Source organism: Podarcis liolepis (assembly GCF_965112155.1).
Source record: "Podarcis liolepis genome assembly, chromosome: 17".
Taxonomy (NCBI): domain Eukaryota; kingdom Metazoa; phylum Chordata; class Lepidosauria; order Squamata; family Lacertidae; genus Podarcis; species Podarcis liolepis.
This window is the reverse complement of record NC_139571.1, coordinates 17,715,912-17,733,603: the sequence shown is the minus strand read 5'-3', so window position 1 is coordinate 17,733,603 and position 17,692 is coordinate 17,715,912. Positions and strand designations below refer to the sequence as shown.

Here is a 17,692-nt window from a genome sequence, read left to right as displayed (position 1 = left end):
GCTGTACGCAATTATTCTGAAGTAAATTAGTAATCAGGAATGGCTCTGGTTGCACAGAAGGTGAATCCAAAGGATGCCAAGAATCGTTCCATACACTGGCTTTTGTTCAGGGGAGGTGTGAGGCACTTTCCACACTCATGTCAGTGTTTGGGGCAGCTCCATGCTTCCCATCCCTGTTATGTACCTGAAGCTCAGTATTGTTTTGAATGGGAAATTCTTGCGAGGAGCTCCTTCTATTCAGCAGAGCACCCACAGAACATTGGATCAAGCTGAATATTTCGATTTAAAATATAAAAGATGTTTTGTTGACTTGCAAGGTCACTTTGAGAGAAGTGATTCTAAGACATAATTAGACCAGGACTTTGTCAAACCAGATGCAAAAGGGAAGATTACAAACCGTCACATCCATACCTTACCTGAGACACAAGAAATCCAATCAGAGTTGCTGGAACAAAGGAATCTCATGTTCCTTGAATTCGCCATGTGGCTTTTACAGGGACATCAAAAGGCAGCATGTGAGTAAAGCATTGTACTACCCTAGAACTCATTCTCAGAAGTCCTTCTGCTTGGCATTATCGCACACAGTAAACTGTCCTTCTGGTGTAAATGAAAATATAGGGCATTGCATGCACTTAAAAAACCTATGCATTGTTCATATATAATTTTAATGGAGAACATTTGTTCTATAAATTTATTATTTTTAGAAGGCTTTTTCTTTTTCTAAAAAATTTAATTTACAATTTATAATGGTTAGAAATAGGTATAATAATAGGAATAATAATTCATAAAACTAATAATAAATCAATAATACCTTAACAGATGGTATTCAAAATTCAAATATTAATGTATAAATATATGAATAATATAGATGACATAGACTTTTTTCAGGAACATGTGCAAATACATCTGTATTGGCTTATAATTTGATTCAATTGCTTGGTTCTCTTCCTATCACTGTTAATATGACCTCTATTTATGTCCTTTCTTCTGTTACAGTTTTTGCACACTACTTCCTATCAAATGTTTCCCATACCACTTTGTCATTTCAGTTTGGTTTTGCACTTATGACTCACCATAGTCAGCAAGGTTGTTTATGCAAGGCATAAATTAGAGGGGTTTTCTCCTCTTGTCTGTTGATTATTTGTCTTTTTCTGTCCACACTGTGTGGGATCATGCTCAAACCTCCCCAAACACAGCAGAATGGGAACGTAAATTGAACATGTAGTAAGGTCATAAGCAGCATTCTCTAGGGAGGAAAGTGGACAATGTCATATGTCAGTTCTTGCCACAAAGCCTTTCATGTAATGTTTGTGTTGTGGCATGCTTATGAATCACATCTCCAAATTCCTTCCGAAGAAAGACAGTAGAATCCCGAGCTTAGTTGTAGTGTCTTGTACAACAGCAACATTCTGTTCAAATGCAATTGATTTACTCTCTCCAAACAGAAAACTGGCACTATGTGGATTTACATAATTTTATGTTAGTAACAACCCTGGGGCAGGGGTAGGTTTGTCTGAAAGGCGTGGACGTATCCAAGGCCACCCAGTGTGTCTCTTGGCTAAGCAGAGCCCTGATATCAGTTTACCAGAATTCTGTGCTTTAACTATAAGCCAGTTGGATTGTGGAGCACAATGAGTTAAGAAAAGAGGTGTCATGTATGCCTGTGATGTCATGGATCTTTGTGCAGGAAGTTGTAGACTGCATCGCTATGGTGGTTTTGGGAGTACAGAGGACCGACAGTGGGCTTGTAACTGGCACCACTAATGTTGAAGCACCATTTGCGGGAACCAGTGTCTCCATATGAGGGCTGTGTATGAAAACACCATGGTTTGTGAAGTTCTGATTGTCTGAAAAGGAACTGCCAAGATCATGAGGAGGAGCTTCCTCCTTCTTGTCTTTGTGTGTTGATATATGCTTAGCTCCTTCCTTCAGATCAAGTGTTTGTGCTACTTAAGGATCAGTTGACACTGGGTGCTGGGAGAATTGGTGGCTCCTCACCTTTCTCTGAGACCGTGTCTGACATCTCTACCTTTCACTTTTCTCCCTGCTGACTGTGCAAACGAAGGCGAACGTTGCAGTTTGACACACACCATTTCTGAACTCTAGTGCCACATCAGCAGTTTATCCTTCTGAAATTAGTTAACGGGAATTTCAGTTTCTTGACGTGAAAATTTAGGGGCTATGTTTCAGTAATGCCATTACATGTCAAGTGTTGGGACATTACACTTTTCACGGACATTTAAAACCGTTTATTTTATAGATTTTGTTCTTGTCATTGTTTGTTTAAATACAGGCCTGGAAGCGGTAAAAATGGAACAGAGCGTTCTCATCCCCGGCAGCTGTGTCAAGAAGATTCTGATGCTGTGTGGAACGAGCTGGCGTATTTCAAAAAGGAACACAAAAAGCTATTGATTGAAAAGTGAGTTTCTTTCTTTTAAAATACATATACATTGAGAAACGTGCTGCTAGTTTGCTAAATCTTCTTCTCATTGAAGGCTACACGAAGGAATTCCTTTCAAATACCAAAATTAAATCATCTTCCTCTCCTAGAAACTGAGAGGAAAGCACCCTCCTCCTCCCACCCCTCCTTTTAAATCAGTGACAACAAGTTTGCTAGCACTAACAGAAACTGTATTACATGATCTAGGGATTGTGTTAATTAATGTGGCTCTCATCTGTTGGAGGTGTCGCTCTTCATTAGCCTGTATTTTACACACTGCCGTGCTTCATTTTTGGAATGAGGTGGTGAGGGGATAACCTAGCCAGCCATCCTTGTTTGATCTCCTTGATACATACGCAATGCAGAATGCCTCAGCTCTCTTGGTTCCCTGCCCTGTCCTGCTAATCCCAGCTGAGCTCATTATGGTGTAGCCTTGCTGCTACTCTTGGAGCCAGAGCTGTCCAAGCTAATTACTGGTAGCAGCAGAGCTGCCTGTTAAGGGTCTGGAGTGGATCTGCTAACATGGTCCTTCGTAGTGACCTGCGAAAGGCATGAGGGAGTTGCTCTCTTTCTTGCCATACACAGCCTGTCCTTTGGGTTTAGTACTGATCCCTTCACACAGCTCTTTTAGCTGTGGTAAGTGTAAAACTTGGAGAAGGAATTCTTACTTTAGAAAACATACAGTTTGCCTCTTTGATCTTATAATTCATAGACTATTACACTCACCCTGGTAAAGTAAGAGCATTTCCCTTTCATACTAGAAAAAAGGGAGTTGGTAGGGATTGCATAATTATTCTTTTAATTATGTTTTAAAATGTCTTTTGTCAAGTTGATTTTGTTGTTTAGCATTGAGTGTGCTTAAAACTCTGAACGTTTCCCCCCTTGTTCTTTTGAGACTTCAGCAAATTTGTCAGAAGTGTGCCTGCATTGATAGAACATCTAGAATATTATCTTGGCAGTAAAATGCTGAAGGACCTACCTTTAAAACTTCACTGTTGGAACTACAAAAATACTGCTGTATCCATAGCGCAAGCTATGTGTTAATATATATATGACACTATGATCGCTTGGATAATGATTTTCTGACACATTTACTGGCATCATAGGTTTTTGTAACATCACATAAAGATAGTAGCATATGGGATTCTACCATAGAATTTCTGAAAGCTGGAGATCTTCTTTACATTTTTTTTACTGCGTCTTGCAATGTTTTAGAATTCTGATTCTACTCCATTGTTCCAAGCACTAGACCCTACACTGGCCAGTTGCATTTCAGCATTATTCTGACATCTTAGGAAAACGCTATGGGAAGAAACTTGGGTATTGCTTTTTCCAGAAAGATAGTCATGTTAGTTGGTTGCAGCAAATATAACAGGGGTTTGTATCTAACAATCAAACAATTGCCTGCTCCGAACAACTTCCATGAGTGCAACCAAACTTCCCCATCCTCTCCTCCCCTCGCTTAAAGTTGAACACATTTATTATGGCATAAGCTTTCACCGACGTCAGTCGATTTCATCAGATTCAGGAAGTGTTATCCTGTCTTATGAGGTTTGCATGGTTGGGAGAAGGAGAAACATAAACACTGAGATCACAAAAGAAACAAAGTGAAATAAAATGCAAAAAAGTACAGATGGTGCTAATTGCATTATCAACAGTGGCCATTTGCAGCAAAAAAAGAATAATACAAAAAAATTTGATGACTCTGTTTTGGGAGGCCAATTAACATAGTGTAGTGTTGTAAAAACCTGTTCCAGTTCAATCCACATTTGAGCTTCCTTGTAACCTTGGTCTTCAAGGAAAAAGCAATATTAAATGGACTGGGGGTTTGTTAAGGATAGAATACTGGAAGAAATAAATAAGGCTTAAAAGACTTATACAAAGTTCTGATTATGAACTGTGCTGTGATAGATTTGCAAAAAAGGAGCTACTCATTTTTCAAATGCTTTATCTCCAATCATCGAATCTACCTCTGATTTGTAGCAAATGCTGTTCAGTGACAAGGAAGATCATAAACTGACTGGTCCTACTGGTCTTTTTCTTATGTTTCCTGTGAAGGCTTCAAGTGATAAAGCCATGTTCTTAGAACATCAGTATCACCAGCAGAAAAATTGGGTAAGATGTAAGACTGTACCGGTCTTCTCTGATGCACATATTACATCAGTGATGTTTTTAGTCAATGGTATCTGCTGATAGTTTGTATTTAAAAAGTTGCCTATCTCTGCTAGAGAGTCAGCTGAAGGGGGGGAAGAACACAATAAAGATCATTTTCTAAAATAAAGATATTGAGCGGTGACAGGCAAATATTTTCCCCTTTGCTCTAAAATGAGCCGCTTACTGGTCTACATTTGCAGTTAGTACAGATGCCCAATTCTTTAATTGTAGCACTGTGTCCAAGATGTCTCAGTACCAGGCATGGTTATCTAAGTGTTCTATGACTAAGTGGTCAACTAATGTTCCTTAAAGGCTCCCCCCCCCCCACAGATTTTATATAGCTTGTCTTGTTAGTTCTTGTATGGAATGTAAAGAATTGATCAGGTACGCTGTTTGTGATAAAGCCCCCTATTGCATGCATCCTGTGATCATTCACATTCCAGGGAAAGAAACTACTCTGCAGGACACACTCAGCAGACCTTTAACACAACACATGGCAAAATAGTAATTAATTAAGATAGAGCATTTGTACCCCAGTCTTCAGCTAAATCACCTCCCAAGGGGGCTTACACACAAGCAATTAAAACAAGGCAGTCTCTGCCTGCATGCTTACATTCTAAAAGGCATCACACACATATACAGGCACACACAGTCACGACAAGGAGGAAAGAGCAAAAAAGCACACTAAGGCACCAGTTCGTAAAGTTAAATAGTAGCTCTTAAAATGACCAAGTAGAATGGAAACAGTTTAGGAGGCGCTGAGCTGATGGAAGGAGCTCTCCTTCTTTCATCTTATTGGTAGTGTTTGGCTGATGACCTGTTCAGATGCACGGACCTGATTATTTGTTTCATACTGTTGTGAGCTGTTCTGGGAGCAAAAGTTTAGCAGTGGGATATAAATATGATGATCATGTGCAGAAGGACAGGAGATGATTTTTAAAAAGGCATTCTAATGGGGAAGTGGTCAGGAGTTCCACTGTGTGCCTCTGAAACATTTATTCTACTGGGGGTAAAAGGATGAAATTGTTGTATTTATTCCTTTCTCCATTTTAGCAACAGCAATTATTGTAGCAGCCTTTCTTTGATTACTTCAAACTAAGGCTTGTTGTAGGTGAAATGTATAGCACAGAGTGCACTCTCTGCTTTAGATGGCGTAGCGGTTGAAACAGATCCATCAGCACAGGGGTACAATAAACATCAACCTCATCTCAAGAGACAAGGATCTTCCCGTGGCTCTGGATATAAAGAATCCAATTCCACCTTTTGCCTCCAGAGAAAATCTACTGGATGCTATTTTGTAGATGCAAAGATGGTGGCAAAGATGTTTCCTTCAGTTGCTGACACTTATGCCACAGATACATATTTTTAAAAACACTACGTCAGTTAGTGTAGGCACTAGCTCTTCTGAAATAGAACTGTGAGCTGCAATAGAAGAAGAAAAGGAAGAAGAAGAAGAAGAAGAAGAAGAAGAAGAAGAAGAAGAAGAAGAAGAAGAATTGTCAATAGCTACTAGGAATTCGGTTACATTTGCAGTGTAGCCATGCACACACGATCATGGGTAAAGTATTTCATCTCCTTTTATTCCCAGGTAGAAGGGATGGCAGTGTATTAATGTAATCTGCATCAAAAGCTTTGTCCTTGATCACTCATGGAAGAAAAGCCCTAAATTTGCTGATCCCACACTTATGACTGTTTCCACACTTCTTTGGGATTATGCTTCTACATGGAACTTGATGCTCTTATTGGGCTAATTGATTGTACCTTCCTTGGCATCCAAACCCACGTCTTTTCTTCCCTAATTTGAGACATAAGCGCAGGTGAACTAAAGTACATTTTATGCTGAATATCTTTACAGCCATTTTTTTTTTAAAAAAGCACATCTATTCTATGAACTATGTTTTAGATGTTCTTCTCGAGAATTTTGTATGAAACCTCATGACTACAACAATTTTAAATGAACTGTACAGTGTACACCGTCTTCAGACCAGTTGCACCACTATCGTCGGCATCTGTAGTCACCACCCCTCCTTTATTAACAAATTTAGCAAAGCAAGCAAAAAGAACAGAGAAAGAGGTAGGCAATGTGGGGAAACCCATTAGCTCACATTAAAAAATGCAATAAGTATTGATACAGCCATCTTAATTTAAACATATAAATTGATATGTGTCAAATAAATGTCCAGATAGGTATCCACATGAAACTGACATTTATAAGAAATGTGTTCAAATGTGGCAAAGGCGGTGAGGTCCTCAGAACCTTGCATGGCGGGTATTTACCCTTCCATGCGCAACGTATAACTCTTTTCATGAAATACCCTTTGGTTGTCCTTCCATTAATCCCCATACTGGAATAATGTAGTTTAAAAATACATGAAAGATCAAGAATTTCACCAGGACAACATTAATATGGACAACAACTTCAGACCAAAATGAATATATCACTGGACATTCTCACATCATATGCCACAATGAGGCATTATTATTATTACTATTATTTAACAACATTTATGTACTACTTGATTTTTTTTAATAAGAAACATTAAAATTATCAACAAGAAGTGTTAAAAGCAAGTAATTTTAATTATCGTTTTTTTAAAAAATGTATCGGCAGACTACAGGTTTATAGCCGGCGAATAAAGTCAAAGCTGTGATTGGCAAATGATCTTTTTGGCCAATGCACAAATGTTATGAATGACTAGAGCTGCCTTTTCTGCCTCTGTCTCATTGCTGCCCAGCTCAGACACTGTGCATTGGCTGATGGTGTGTCTATGTTTGCAGCATGCGACCTGAGTGATTTTATGGCTTTCAGCAGCAGCAGGTGTGCCTGCCCCCTCTGTTGTACACATCTAACATGAACACAGCTGCAGCAGAATTATAGTTTATGATGCCCTTAAAAGTGTTGATGGTGTGTTTTATTTATAATTTTTATTTATTTATTAGATTTATACCCGTCACCTTCCTATAAAGGACCCCAGAGCTACTGAACAGGGCAATTTATTTGTCTGATACATAGCCTGCTCTGAATCTGGTTTCTTCCAGTATCCTGTTCCTGTACTTACTTTTCTGGAAGTAAGGCTGCAACCTCAATCCTATTTATCTTGGAGTAAACCCCACTGAGTTCAGTATGGCTTACTTTGAGTAGACATGTTTAGCATTGTGATGTACATCGGTGGGACTTACTTTGGACTAGATGTAGGATTGTGTTGCTAAAATCTCTCAACATCCTATTTTTAAAAAGCAGTTAGGCCTGGAGTCTGGGGCAGATAGGGAAAAAGGCTGCCGTGGGCACATAAACTGTCAGGGGCTAGGTCCCTGTGCCACAATTTATACACTTCCTTTATTTATTATAAATTTATTTCATAAAATTTATACACTGCTTGGTTGTAAAAAAAAACCCCAACAACTCAAAAGTGCTTCACAGAAAAAATGAAACGAACAGCTGCCTAAAACATATCAAAAAATCAACAGCAGCGATAAACTAAAAACAGAATAAAACACACACCAACACTCTGCACATTTGAGTGTGAGGAAGGATGAGTTGGGACTTTTCATCGGAATGAGAAAAGGCCCGGGTGAACTAACTCTTGGTCTCTTGTCTCTAATTGGGTCATTTTTCTTGCAGCTATTCTTCCAAGAGCACATACCAGGGAAATAGCACAAGAATTTAACATTAAGTGGCCATATCAATGCCTTGTTTCTGTAATTAGAATTCTGTCAACATCCTTTCTGTGTTAGCTTGTTGTGGCCTTCCCTCCTCCTCCTCCTCTTACCTTCCAGGCATTTATAGAAGCCCATTTAGTTAAGCAGCGTTTTGAAGAAAGGCTGCTACAGATGAGACTGGAATTTTTATTTGGGGGGGGGGATGTGATATGGAAAGGGAGCGGCTATTTTATTGGATCTTCTGGCTGGTGATCAATATGAGAGATGTTTGGGAGCCAGAGAAGGAGAACCGCTGCTGCTCTGATTGATTTTGTAATTTTATTGTGCTTTTAGATTTGCCAAAGGTTCTCAAGGGCCTGGAAGGGATGTGTCTCCTATGAAAAAGTTTATGTACAAATGAGGCAATGATTATCTAAATAAGGTGTTTCACAGAGGTTAATAGAGATAGGCCTGTTACATTAAATTATTTTTAATAATGCTGACTGTTATTAAAAATTAAGGCGTTCTGAGCTTCAGTCACTTTCCCTCTATGCAGGTCCTTAAGTGGATTAATACCTACATGCTGCCCAATAACCTCCTTTCTCAAATTGAAATAATGAGGAGGAATGTAATACTCCTCGCATACAATTTGTGGTTGGGAGAACTTATTAATATGATTTATCACTGACTAACTCACTCAAAGGGAGTCAAGGTTGTGTTTTATGACAGAGAGAAGGCAGCGATAAAATGCAAACTCCCTTCTTCCCTTTTGTTTTTCTGTTAGGACTGAGCCCAGGCTTCATTCAGAAGCTACCTTTGCAACATGGGAGTTGCTTGAGTAGCATGGTCCCCTCCAACATTGCTCTGGCGATGCAACAGGTGGGCAGTTGGGATGGCAGGATTGCTTTCTTTGCTGTCATCTTCCCAGGCCACACAGATATGTTTGAAGGGACTCCCAAGAGCCAATTAACCCTAGGAATGGCAGATTAAAATGTGCTTATTTATTTACTTACAGTATATATAAGCTACTCTTTGTCCAGCTTTTTAAATCCCAGAGCAAGGAACAAAGTACCAAAGGTAAACGGGGTGGGGTGGGGTGGAGGGACAATATGTAAAAAACACAAAATCCTATAAACATTTTCAATAAACAGCAAATTAGCATTCTGACATCATAAGGTAATGAGGACAATTAAAAGATCCAGTTTAACCAAATACCTAGATAAAACACAACATTTTGTTGCCAGTTTTGGACAAATCATACTTTGCAGTGGTACCTTGGTTCTCGAACTTAATCCATTCCGAGAGTCCATTGGACTCCTGAAACCGTTCGAAAACCAAGGCGCGGCTTCCGATTGGCTGCAGGAGCTTCCTGCACTCAAGCGGAAGCTGCCTTGGATGTTCGGCTTCTGAAAAATGTTCGGAAACTGGAATGCTTACTTCCGGGTTTGCAGCATTGTGGGAGCCAATTTGTTTGGCAACTAAGCCGTTCGGGAACCAAGGTTCCACTGTACATTTGAAACAAATGGGACTTGCAACAAAATGTTGCTTTGGATCTCAACCACTAGCAGAAGTGTTCTTATTTAGGGTGCCAGCCGGCTATTCCCTCCTTGTGATACTAATCAGTTATAATAGGCTCAGGCGTGCCAATTCACTCTCACTCTTCAATGTTTCACTTCCTGCTGACACTCAAGAAATCCTTAAAGGAATCAGAGCACAGAGTGTGGTGGGGCTGGAAGGAGGAGTGCCCAAGCTCAGGGTTTACTCATGTAATGCCCAACCATAGTTTACTGCTGCTGCGAACCGCAAACTGACCCAGTTCACGACTGTGAACATGCGAATGTTTCTCGGTCATTAATTGGGAAAAAAAAATATCCAGGAAAGACATTAAGAATTCAAACAGATGCACACCCAGGCACCATTTGTTTCTATGATATACCTTATTTGGGCATTTCAACCATCTGAAACTTGATGTGCTTGCAGTGGCTGTTCACCTAACCCTGGTTGGAAGATCCAGAAAATGTTGAACAGCTGTCCTTGGCTAGCTGATAGTTATCAAACTGCAATCACTTTCAGATAGTCTAAATTGGCCAAGGAATTCAATAAATCATTCTCTGTAGCACGAACATGACTAAAATGTAAGTAATGCTTGTACTTCTCTCTCTTTTTTTGCTTTACACTCTTTTGGCAGCCTTATCCCCCAATGTATGTAATGGTTTTTTGCTTTCTCACACAGGCTAGATCAAACACCTGCTCCAAGATTTGCTCTCGCCTCCCAAAGCTGTCAGTTGACACACAAATATACAGACCTTTTGAAAGAGCATCTCTTGCCCTTATTGCAAGCAGATGTACCTGAATCTTAACATTGGAGGAGCAAAGGGAAAACTTTTGTCATACTAGTATTTGACTGCTTAAGAAGTCAGATCTGGTTCAAGCTTATTTCAGATCTTACAACTTTAAAGACTGGCAGGGTGGGGATATTGGCGAAGTAGAATAAGAGAACATTGAGCCATGTTGTTTTCTTCAGCCTTAATTTATGACATCTGTATTGACAGCAGAATTAAAGGGCAGGTTTTTCAGCAGTTTTACAGGGATTCGTTGAGGAAAAATTGGTGTTAGGTTTCCTTTTTCTTAATAACAAAAAACAGCTTTATTTCCCTAGTAACCCTCCTATATTCACATAACAGCATTCCTCACAGCAAGTGAAAGAATATTTCTGGTTCATTGGGTCATGATGAAAAGCACTTTAGTATGACGATTGTTCTGGTTTATGCAACTAAGTGGTAATCCTATGAGCCACTAGGCTGACACCATAGTATTTAAAGTAATGTGTTGTGGGGTCTTTGCTTTTCCGTCAAGGGGCATAAAGAAATTATGTTGCGCCACAGCAAGTCACGTACCAACATGAATCATGCTATTTATTTGTGAAGAGGCAGCTATTGGCCATGCTCCTCAGTACTTCCAGCCCCTCATGCTACCTGAAAAATAAATAAATAAAAGCTGCCCATCAGCCTTTCATGTTTTTTCAGTTACTGTCAGATTATTGATAGGGCTGGGCAATCTATCACTATGTCCTCCAAAACCAGTTAGAAGTTATATCATGATATCAGTTTCATAATTTTGACCTGGCAATATATCACGAATCATGGTGTGTACGTGTGATGCAAAAATCATCAAGTGGGAAAAAGTGTGAAGCCAATCAATGCCTCTACCAAGCTCTATCCTTATTTCAGACAATATGATATATCGGTATATCGTGATGTTTTGCTGGTATCTATCACGACGTTGAAAGCCAGCCCTAGTTAATGAGTTCCTAGTGAACCAATTGTTATTGGCTGTGCTATGGTGGCTATGTTATACAAAGGACTTATGTCGAAAGGGAGGAGGAACAGGGCCAGTTAGAAGCATTGAACAGGAACCTTCAGCTTTGTATGAGTAGACCAGCAGTGGCATAAATTCCGCCTAGGATTAAAAGTAGTCACATTCACCTTTTTAAATGCAGTTTTTATTAAATATTTTATCATGCTTTTATCCCGTGTTTGAGAAGCATTGAAAGAACAGGTAGCAGTTTACAGGATAAAGGATAAGTGTTATCAACATCATTTGTACATGGGAAGCAAATATGGCTACCAAGCCCCTCCCCTCAAACAAAGTCTAACTGTACAAGATTCTGCAGCAGGTGATTATGGGTAGTCTCCAAACTTGATTACTGCAGTCTGTTTTATGTGGGACTACCTTTGCTCTGCCCTGGAAGCTCCAGCTGATACAGAATGTTGCGGCTCAGTTGCAGACAGGTGCAGGTTTTCGACAGCTTGCTGCAGGATCTGCATTGCCTGCCTGTATGCTCTCGGACCAGGATATACAATAAGAGTGCAATAAATACAATCAATCAAAACAATATAAAACAAGGTAAAAGGTAAAGGGACCCCTGACCATTAGGTCCAGTCGTGGCCGACTCTAGGGTTGCGGCGCTCATCTCGCTTTATTGGCCGAGGGAGCTGGCGTACAACTTCCGGGTCATGTGGCCAGCATGACTAAGCCGCTTCTGGCGAACCAGAGCAGCGCACAGAAACGCTGTTTACCTTCCCGCCGGAGTGGTACCTATTTATCTACTTGCACTTTGATGTGCTTTTGAACTGCTAGGTTGGCAGGAGCAGGGACCGAGCAACGGGAGCTCACCCCGTCGCGGGGATTCGAACCGCCAACCTTCTAATCGGCAAGTCCTAGGCTCTGTGGTTTAACCCACAGCTCCACCCACGTCCCTAATATAAAACAATTTATAATATAAAACAAGCAAAATGACAAAATAACCACCGGTCACGCTGGGTATGTGCTCATGAGCTGCACTGATGCTCTCTCTGCAGAAGCAGCTGCCCAGCATTCCACTTCTGATTTGGAAGGCAAATTAAGTCCCCGCCCCATCTGCTCCGCACTCTCGCCTGTGAGCAAGCCCATTGCAACCCATTGCCCACGAGGCATCTCCTCACCCTCCTCACACCTCAAGCTAGTACCAGTGAACAAAGCCCTGAACAACTTGGTGCAGTGGTATATTAATGAGCACCTCACCCCCTGTAGGTCACATAGATCCCTGAGATAATCAGAGGCCCAGCTTCTTCAGGTGCCTAATGCCCCAGAAATTAAATTTCTCTAAGCTTGCTCAGAAGAGAGCATTGAGTGCAGTAGCCCCTGCATTATGGAACACTCTCCCAGTGGAGATGAGGCAGACGCCAGCGTTGTATGGATTTCGACGTGCTGCGAAAGCATTTTTATATTTCAGCCAGCCTTTCCAGAATGTTAATTTTATCCAGTCACTTTTAATATTCTGCTGTTTTATTTTATGATGCGAGTTATTTTATATTTTATTTAAATCGCTTAGAAATCTATGAATACGGGTGATTCATAAATACTTTAAATAAATAGTAAAAGATCAGTGCCATTCAGAAGCAGAAGCACATACCTATACTTTTGGGGAACTAACTTCTTCATAGTGGAATTATCTACATATGTATCAGAAGGATATCATACAATAGGAAAAGTAGATTGTTCCATGTTCCCTTTTACAATTCTGACTTGGGGTGTCACTTTTCTACACTGCAGCTGTTTTCCATATTCTGGCAAGCTGGACAAATATGCATGGAATGCCATTTTAATTACAGCACACCCCTTTGGACTATTCTTCTACCAAACATTACATAACTATATATTTGAAAATCCATTAAGATTTTAAATGAAAATCAAGGACTCATAGAATTGTAGCGTTGTAAGGGACCCCAAGAGTCATCCAGTTCAATCCTTTGCAATGCAGCTAAATCTCAGCTAAAGCACCCATGACAGATCACCAAATCTTTGCTTAAAAACCTCCAAGGAAGGAGAGTCCACCACCTCTCATGGGAATCTGTTCCACTGTCAAACAGCTCTTGCTGTCAGAAAGTTCTTCCTGGTATTTAGTCAAAATCTCCTTTCTTGTAACTTGAATCCATTAGTTTGGGTCCTAGCCTCTGGAGCAGGAGAAAACAAGCTTGCTCCATCCTTCATGGGATAGCCTTGGTGCTTTTGAATTATGGTGCTGGAGGAGACTCTTGAGAGTCCCATGGACTGCAAGTAGATCAAACTGATCCATTCTGAAGGAAATCAGCCCTGAGTGCTCACTGGAAGGACAGATCGTGAAGCTGAGGCTCTAAGACTTTGGCCACCTCATGAGAAGAGAAGACTCCCTGGAAAAGACCCTGATGTTGGGAAAGATTGGGGGCACAAGGAAAAGGGGACGACAGAGGACGAGATGGCTGGATAGTGTTCTCGAAGCGACCAAGCTGTGGAAGGCAGCGGAAGACAGGAGTGCCTGGCGTGCTCTGGTCCATGGGGTCACGAAGAGTCAGACACGACTAAAAGACTAAACAAAATCATATCTCCTCTCAGTCTTCTCTTTACCAGGCTAAAAATACTCAATTATTTCAATTGTACCTCATAAGGCTTGGTTTCCAGACCCTTGATCATCTTGGTCACCCTCCTTTGCACACGTTTTCAGCTTGCCAATAACCTTCTTAAATTGTGGTCTGCAGAATTGGACACATTATTCCAGATATGGTCTTACCGAGGCAGAACAGAGCAGTACTATTACTCCCCTTGATCGAAACACTATACTTATGTTGATGCAGCCTAGAATAGGATTAGCTTTTTTTGCTGCTGCATCACACTCTTGACTCATGTAAACTTGTAGTCTACTAAAATCCCTTATCATTTGTACTACTGGCAGCCCAGGTGTCCTCCATCTTTTATTTGTGCAGCTGATTTTCCTGCTTAAGTGCAGAACCGTACATTTGTCCCTATAGAGATTCATTTTCTTAGATTTAGCCCTCTTTTCCAATCTGTTAATATCATCTTGAATCCTGATTTTTACAATGTTTTTCAGGCAAAAATGGGTGGCTGCAAAGCTTCAATTATCGTGTTTCACAGGACTGAAGATTTTTATTTTGGTGGGAGTCAAACCCTCCTCACTGAAGGGTTGCTTCACACAAAATGCAGGGGGAAATGAGTTTACCACTAAATGTATTCTTAATTGAGAAGTGCAGCCAATCCTAGCTCTCTGTATGATTTTGATGATTATATCTATGATTTTGTTTGAAAGATTATTTGAAAATTTATGTACTCTCCTTCATCTAAAGGGTCAGCAATTACGTGTAGTAAAATATCTTACAGACAGGGCTTTTTTTTCAGCTGGAGCCTACAGGAGCTCAGTTCTGGCACCTCTCAGGTGGGCACCATTGCCATTGTAAGAGAATGAGAGAGATGTTCATGGTGAGCTCCGGCACCTCTTTTTCTAGAGAAATAGCACTGCTTACAGAATATAGTGTACATTGATCCTCAGAGTTGTCACCTGATCCAAGACAATGCAAAATGAAATGAAATAAAATCTATTTCATAAGGACGGATCATAGAGAAGTTGTGAGGAGTGATCTAAAAAGTTTTCTGATGTATCCTCCTGGAATTGCTTATGTGCTTCAGGTGCTTTGTGTATAAGATTTTACATAAATGCCTCTGGTTATTGCATGTATCCTGGTACGTTGCCTAAGGTCATGATAATTGGTTAATCTGTAATCATTATGATGTCTTCATAAAGACAATTATTCTGTTTCCTACTTATTTGTAATTTTTTTAGGCTGAAGTTTTGAGCTCCCCCAGTTTTCTGTATCCTGGTTTAATTTAGCTAAATGCTGGTTGCTAATATGCTTCAAATGCAAGGGATATAATTAAAATAGTTTTAGTGTAATGCACTTTTATTTTTCGGGAAGAAGAGGTTTCTAGACTGAGAGGACAGGGCTGCTCCTGCCACACAGTTCTTCTCATATAGAATCGTAGAACTGTAGAGTTGGAAGGGACTACAGAGATCATCCAACCCTGTGCAATGCAGGAATCTTTTCCCAACATGAGGCTCGAACCCACAACCCTGGGATTAAGAGTCTCGTGCTCTACTACCAGCTGAGCTATCTGCTGCTGGACAGATGACTTGATGGGACTTTGACTCATCATAGGAGGGAGCTATTTCTAGCTGAAACCTTGATTACTTATAATGGAAGCAGAAACCAGCACACACAGGAAAGAAAAAGAGATCTGCATTTATAAGGGCTGTGCTGTTAACTGGCAGAGCTTGAGAGTACCAGCAAGTCACTGTCATTCCAGTACTGTCTAGTTAATCTTTTCATTTGCTGTGAAATCTGTCAATGGGCAAATACTCAAACTTGAAAGCATAACATCATAATAGAGAGTATATTGCATTTCAAGAAAATCAAATCAAATACAGACCGTTGCGACAATGCTGTCTATTTTCAGATCTTTTACAAATCTCTTCTTACGTGGTTGTGATTTGATTGCTGATTTCCCCAAAAGTTGGCATTGTAACTAAACATGAGAGTGGATGTATCTACATGTTTTCAGTTAGAAATGGAACAATAGGATTTTCTTGCTAGAAATGGAACAATAGGATTTTCTTGCTGATCGTACTGTTCTGGAGCAAGACTGCTCATAACATACTAGTGTTAAAAGTTACCATATTTACTCAAATGTAATGTGCACCTTTTTTGGCCAAATTATGTCGTGGAAATTAGGGTGCACATTAGATTTGACGGTACCTTTACATTTGCCAGCAAATACTTCTTTGATTTCAAAGATTTGAAAATTGAGGTACGCATTTGATTCAATGGTACATTAGATTCACGTAAATACAGGTAACACTAGTGCTGATATGTGTTTCCTGAAATTCAGTATAAAGGTTTTCAGTATTTTAAGTGACATGTTTTATTCAGCATGTTTTTGTAGGGTATGTCTCCTTGACTCACTCACCCCACATTCTTTCTGCTGTGCGCTCATTTCTTGTGTGTGTTTTTCTAGACTGAATTTAGAGGAAGAATTGGATCAGATGAGAGTGTATACATCTAGGGATAAAGCTACAATACAAGAACTGAATATATGCCTGCAACAAGAAAGAGAAGGTAGGCTTATTTCAGCCATAATGTCAAACAAACCATGTGTCGTGCTAATTATAGGTTATAACCCAAACCATAGTTTTAGATCTGTTTCTGTGCTTTTCTTTTCTGTCCTCGCAACGCTCAGCTTCATAAGTTCATTCTAGGCCCCATGGTACAGTTGCAGTGGGAAACAGAGCGATGGCTGTATAATTATGATGTGTTAATTCAGACATCACACCAAACTGTATTCTCAAACACTATTAAAATCATGGCCTCTGATGCTGGTTTGCCAGCCAAATGCAAACTGTGGTTTGTCAATTCACAAATTACTTGAAAACATACTTAAGCTTCTTAAAACCCTGGCTGGCGAAACCAGAATCCAAAAACCACAATTGGTGACAACTATAGTTTGGTATGATGTCAGAATTGCCAGGGAGGTCACAAGGCTAAACAGCTGCCCTGGGCTTTTTGGAAGAAATGTAATAAATTTCCCTCAGTTTACCTACGCAGAGGTTTGCTGTTGTAATAATTTTTCAGCTTCTCCCTTTTTAATCATGAGGATCACATACATGGATATAAGAAATGGCCTATCAAACCATATCTATGGCAGTTGTCCCTCTTGCATCTAGCAACTTGTCTGTGTCAGTTATGTCAGTCACTTCAGATATACATTGCTTCAAGTGCTTTCTTTGTTGTGAAGCTCTTCAATAAGTAAGAAATGAGTCAGTTCTCCTAAAATGGCACTCTACCATAATTACCATAGAGGCATTGGCTCTAATGTGTGTCCTATTGCAGCAATTGAATTTAACTTCAAATTATTGTGATTACCATAATCATGCATTTCAGTGCTTTTTGTTGTTTTTTTAAGGCTGGCATCTGGGATCTAAAAGCACTGTTTGCATAGCTGTTAAGGGGATTTGGTTTCCAACCATAAGAACGAGAAGAGAGTCTGCTGAATCAGGCCAGTGGCCCATCTAGTCCAGCATCCTGGTCTCATACT

At 40.1% G+C, this 17,692-nt stretch overlaps 1 protein-coding gene across 4 annotated transcripts in view; it reads left to right on the top strand.

Annotated features, from left to right (window-relative positions):
• The window catches only part of CNTLN (centlein), a 168,234-nt gene that overhangs the window by 73,580 nt on the left and 76,962 nt on the right, over positions 1-17,692 (top strand). For all 4 annotated transcript variants that reach the window (XR_014520625.1, XM_083482218.1, XM_083482217.1 and 1 more), the window contains 2 exons: positions 2,294-2,419; positions 16,616-16,716. Coding sequence is in view for 3 of the 4 variants with exons in the window: in XM_083482218.1 (XP_083338344.1) it covers positions 2,294-2,419; positions 16,616-16,716 (227 nt within the window). In the remaining variant the exon portion in view is untranslated. The remainder of the gene's footprint in view (positions 1-2,293; positions 2,420-16,615; positions 16,717-17,692) is intronic.